General features: G+C 46.2%; 1 protein-coding gene across 1 annotated transcript in view; it reads right to left on the reverse strand.

The window, feature by feature from the left end:
• Positions 1–4,140, reverse strand: part of LOC141114500 (G protein-activated inward rectifier potassium channel 1-like) — a 146,786-nt gene extending 142,646 nt beyond the window's left edge. The window contains exon 1 of the mRNA XM_073608216.1: positions 3,245–4,140. Within this exon, the coding sequence (XP_073464317.1) occupies positions 3,245–3,910 (666 nt within the window). The 5' untranslated portion in view covers positions 3,911–4,140. The remainder of the gene's footprint in view (positions 1–3,244) is intronic.
• Positions 4,141–6,000: the final 1,860 nt, after the last annotated feature.

A 6,000-nucleotide genomic window follows, 5' to 3' on the forward strand; every position in this document is an offset into this window, starting at 1 on the left:
TAGTATAAAGTGGTTGTAAAGGGTTTACAGGCAGGTGGCTTCTATACCCAGAGAATCTCTGTACACTCCTTGGCTTGTAGTGTAATATAACAAAAATGGAAATTGAAGGCACACCACTGCTAAGACCTCCAGATAAGACTTTATTCCAATGAAAGTCAAATGGACAATCCAAAGTGTAGCCAACAGGTTTCGGGGTTCTAAAAAAGCCCCCTTCATCATGGATAAAAAAACATAAGAACATTTCAATATCAGTACAATATCCCTTCCTTAGGGTCACAGTAAAACCAAGTACCCAATTGCTAATAATATTGGATGTATAATAATTAATGTCAGGTAGCATTAAAGCGGAGCTCCACCCAAAAGGGAAAGCTCCACTTGTTTGCTTCCTTACCCCCCCCCCCCCCCCGCTGCCACATTTACCACCTTTCCAGGTTGAGAGGGTACCTATTTTTAACAGGTATCCGTCCCCACTTCCGGGAGACATCGCCGCGGTGAGGTCCCTCATAAGTTCAGCCCCCTTCCTCCTTTCCCCACCGCCGGGCCATTCACAAAGCAAAGCACACTTTGCATATGCGCAGTAGGGAACCGGCTGTGAAGCTGCAAAGCTTCACTACCAATTTCCCTTACAACGAACGGTGGCGGCAGCCCCCGAAAGCCAAATGGAAAAAATCAAAACAATAAAAATGCTAGCTTTAAGTTGATTATATAAGATGCAAGCAATAATGGGAAATTATTTTAAAAAGTCCAGGACAGTGGAGGAGAGAATTAAAAAGTCCATAGTGAACTGGATGACAAGTCTTAATGGTGGATCTTGAGTGGAAGGCATGCACTGAGGGCAAAACGTTTCTTTGGAGTGAAGCCAACTCTGAGATGCAACATGAAGAAAAAAAAAATAAAACAGAAAAGCGCCTCTAAGTGCAATATTTATTGTACAATTGCAAGTAGTCAATCAAACACTTACATCAAAGTAAGAGAAAGAAATCTCCCCTCAGAAAAATTGGGACTTTTTAGGCTCAAGGAATGTGCAAAGGTCAGGAATAATAGTATTCAATATATTGTACGATATACAGTGATACAAAGAGGGGAAAAGGGCAGGTATAAATGCTCTGCACAGGGAGAGTCAATTACTAGAATGCTGTTCACCTGGATACAATCAATGGAAAATATGTCTTAAATAACATGTTTCCGTGCTTTTTTAAATTGCATATGTCCCATTGATTGTATCCAGGTGAACAGAATTCTTGTAATTGGTAATTGACTCTCCCTATGCAGAGCATTTAAACCTGCCCTTTTCCCCTCTTGGTATCACTTGATAAAGGAGCACGCATGCTCCATACGAGCTTTGTGCATGCTCCTAAACGCGTTGTGGTTCTCCCCTCACCTCGGAGATGTCACTTGCCTACTGGTGCTGCGCTTCAAGCTGATTCCATCAGGCTTACCCGAAACACAGGACTTGCCGGCTTCTTCCTGATTCATCGTGGCCATCATGGCGGATGTAACTTCAGACCGGAGGCGTGGAAGACTGTTCCCCGTGGGATTCTGTTCCAGATGGGCTCACCTTCCCTTACGTTGATGTAAGTGTTTGATTGACTACTTGCAATTGTACAATAAATATTGTACTTAGATTGGAAAAATCGGCTGGGATGCTGACATTGTGGGATCCCTGGACAGGTAAGTGTCCTAAGCTACAATATTTGTAGCTGCTGACTTTTAATTTTTTGGTGGGGCAGGACTCATTTTTAAGTAACAATCAATATACAAGAACCTCACATTTGTCTTTGGGTCTTGACCTTTATTGTAATAAAGTTGTGTCTGGACCTCTTAGCAGTGGTGTGGCACTGCAGATTCCATTTTTTGTTACATCAGAGGACCTAGGACCCCTGGAGGAAGAGCCTTTTGACACCGGTCTTACAGCCTGGAGTGCTTGTGAACTGTCTCTCAGCGTCCTCACGTCCAATGATGTCAGAGGACCGGAAACTGAGTGTAGGGAAGAAGAGCCTGTAGGCATTAGTCTTACAGCCTGAAAGGCTATGGTCCCTGCATTGTCCATGATGATGTCTGAGAACTTGCAACTGCTGGAGTATAATGGAGAAAGCCTTGGGTACATGTAAATTCTTTGTGTCCTCATGTCCAATGCAGTGCTATTACCGCGTTGTACTTGGTGACCACTGGAGTGTAGAGGAAAAGAACCTGGCGTCCGACCTTACAGCATGGAGTGCTTGTGACTGTTTTTCTGATGTCCTCACATCCAGTGCAATGCTACGGTCCCAACATTGTACTTAATGATGTCAGAGGATCTGTGAGTGCTGGAACATGGAGGAGAAGAGTGGTTCTTTTTTTTTTTTTTTTTTACAGCCTGGAGGACCTGTTACATAAAAGTTATTTTTCCAGTCCCTACACCTAACCCATTATTTAAAGTGGTTCAAAAGGCTGAAGGTTTTTACCTTCATGCATTCTATGCATAAAGGTAAAAAACCTTCAGTGTGCAGCTTCCTCCTCAGCCCCCCTCCCCTTATACTAACCTGAGCCCCCTCTCGATCCAGGAATGTGCACGGCAGCCTCGGCTGTACTGGGTCTCTCTCTCCTTATTGGTTGAGACACAGCAGTGGGAGCCATTGTCAATTACAGCCAGTAAGGAGGGAGCGGGAGAAGGAGCAAGCAGCGCTATGTGTTTCTCATAGACACGCAGAGGCAGCTAAGGAGCAAGCACGCACGAGTGCCCCCACAGCAAGCAGCTTGCTATGGGGGCAAGGGGGAGGGGCCAGGAGCACCGGCGGAGGACCCAAGAAGAGGGGGATCAGGACTGCTCTGTGAAAAACTATTGCACAGAGTAGGTAAGACATGTTTGTTATTACAAAATAAATAAAAATCTGAACCTTCACAAACGCTTTACCCCTTGCTCTCTGGGGCAGCCTCACTACAAGATTTTTGTTTTCCCTGGAGTTCATCTTTAAATTGATCCATTCTCCCCAGGTGATCTTTGCACCTCCTAGAACACATTAGTTTCACACAAACAAACAATGATATTAGCAGTACCCTGGGAACACTGATGTAGCGCGTGGGGTCAGCCTGCCCTAGCCGACCGCAGTGACTATAGTTTAGGGAGTAAGGGGTTTAATATTGTACTAGTGGAAGGGACTCTAAAAGTCAACGGGTTAGGGGTGCAAATTACTTGACCCATGCTACGCCACTGCCTGGGAATAATAATAGGACGTCCCCCTGACCGTAGAGTGTTCCTCCTTACCTTGATGAGCTTGCACCTGATCTGTGCAGACACCATATGACTGTTCCTGAGGTTGCCCACTCTGAACATCAGACACAACTTGCCATCGCGCTGGGAGATGACCGCATTCTGGCTGAACATGAGGGTCTCGGCTCTCTTCTTGGGTTGGGACATCTTGATGAACATGCAGCCTATAAGGAAAGCATCCACAATGGAGCCCAGCAGAGATTGGAACAAGAAAAGGATGATGCCCTCAGGACACTTCTCAGTGATGTACCTGAAGCCATAGCCGATGGTAGCCTCTGTCTCTATGAAGAAGAGGAAGGCAGAGGGGAAGTTGTAGACATTGACCACACAAGGGGTGTAGCTGTCATCATGAGCCCTGTTTAGATCCCCTCGGATGTAGGCAATGATCCACCACATTGAGGCCATCACCAACCAAGCCACAGTATATGTGAGGATGAAGATCAGCAGGTTCCATCTCCATTTAAGGTCCACCAAGGTGGTGAAGAGGTCGGACAAGTATCTGCTGCTCTCTCCTCCTAGGTTCCCATGCTGGACATTGCACCGACCGTTCTTGTCTACAAACCTCTGCCTTTTCCTTTTGACGGAAGGGAAGAAGCCACCTCCCACAGTGGTGGTGACAACGTGGTACTCCTCTCCAAATTTCCTCCTCAAAGCGGACATCTTCTGATCGGTGGGAAGTCCAGCTGTGTGGGAAAAGTTTCTTTAGCCTTGTGTCAGCCCTGCACCTCTTCCTGATGGCTGTGCATGTCTCCGAGGTGCTGGCATTCAGCTGCCGGCCACTGACTTGTACGGGGACCGTCTACTTAGACCGCTGGGTGCTGTGTGCACGGAATAGGAACACTCCGCTCCTCTACGTCTTCTATGTCACCGCCAATCACCGGAGCCGTCATGTCCGCTCACACACACCAGGTGGCGCCAAAGATACAGCCAAAAGGAAGACACTGCAACAAAAATGGATTGCACAAAAAAAAAAAAAAAAAAGCTGGAACACATTACAATAGAATTGTCTTCAATGAGTCTTCCAATGTACATTACCTCTGTCAATACACGGCTGGTCATTTCTGCGGTGTCTGACTGCAGATGTATAAGCAGGATCCCACTTCTTATTTCTGATGGACACCTAGGATCCCACAGCATGCATTTATTGTGCATCTTCCTATGATATTTGTTATATGTCACATATTGTCAGAGATTGGAGTGCAAACAGTGTGATCTGTGATCCCAACTTATTAATATGCACAACAAGGAGCTGAGGCTGGGAAGGATAGCAATGATAACTCAGGACAGCTTGTGATACTGATTACCTATTGTACCATAAGGGCCACACATACATGTCCTGTACACATCACAGACCAACGAAAAGATCACTACTACTATAGTATATACTATGATCATAGCAAGCTGGCCATACACAGTAAGAGAAATCACTAAATTCCCCCCATCCATGCCAAACATCACTGACAGACTAATCTACAGAGACAGCTATTACAGGAGCATCTCAAGAAAATAGAATCTCATCAAAAAGTTCATTTATTTCAGTAATTCAATTCAAAAAGTGAAACTCGTATATTATATAGATGCGTTACACACAGACTGATATACTTCAAGCATTTCTTTCTTTTCATTTTGATGATTATGGCTTACAGCTAGTGAAAACCCCAAATTCAGTATCTCAGAAAATTAGAATATTGTGAAAAAGTTCAATATTGTAGACTCCAGGGGGGTTGATTCACTAAAGGCAAATAGACTGTGCAGTTGCACTCTACAAGAGCAGTTGCTTCAGAGCTTAGTAAATGAGCAGAAGCTCTACTGACTTCTATCATCCAATCACGTGTAAGCAAAAATGCTTTTTTTTTTTTTTTTATTTTACTTGCACGTGATTGGGTATTGTTTGCAAAGTGAAGACTTTCCTCATTTACTAAGCTCTGGAGCAACTGCACTTTGCTAAGTGCGCAGCCTATTTGTTTTTAATAAATCAACCCCTGTGTGTTTAATGTCACTTTAACCACTTGCCGCCCGCCATATAGCAGAATGATGTCGGCAAAAAGGTTTCAATATCCTGACTGGACGTCAGTCTGACACCCCGCAACACCGATCTAGGTAAAGAGTCTCTGACGGAGACTCTTTACCATGTGATCAGCCGTGTCCAATCACGGCTGATCATGATGTAAATAGGAAGAGCCGGTGATCGGCTTTTCCTCACTCGCGTCTGACAGACGCGAGTAGAGGAGAGCCGATCGGCTGCTCTCCTGACAGGGGGGGTCTGTGCTGATTGTTTATCAGCACAGCCCCCCCTCGGATCCCACCCAGGACCACCAGGAAAGCCGCCCAGGACCACCAGGGAAGCCGCCCAGGACCACCAGGGAAACCAGCCACACTGGACCACCAGGTATGCCCCCTAGACCCCCAGGGAAATACTGATCTGTGCAAAGGCAGCTGCCAATCAATGCCCAGGCAGCTGCCAATCAGTGACCACTCCCATGCCTAACACTGCCAGTGCCACCAGGGATGCCCATCAGTGCTGCGTATCAGTGCCCATCAGTGCCACGTATCAGTGCCCATCAGTGCCACGTATTAGTGCCCATCAGTGCCGCCTATCAGTGACCATCAGTGCCACCCATAAGAACCCATCTGTGCAGCCTTTCAGTGCCCATAGGTGTTGCCTAACAGTGCCCATCAGTGCCCACCAGTGCCACCCATAAGTGCCCATCAGTGCCGCCTATCAATGCCCATCAGTGCTGCATATCAGT

The sequence above is a fragment of the Aquarana catesbeiana genome, linkage group LG12, assembly GCF_042186555.1.
Source record: "Aquarana catesbeiana isolate 2022-GZ linkage group LG12, ASM4218655v1, whole genome shotgun sequence".
Taxonomy (NCBI): domain Eukaryota; kingdom Metazoa; phylum Chordata; class Amphibia; order Anura; family Ranidae; genus Aquarana; species Aquarana catesbeiana.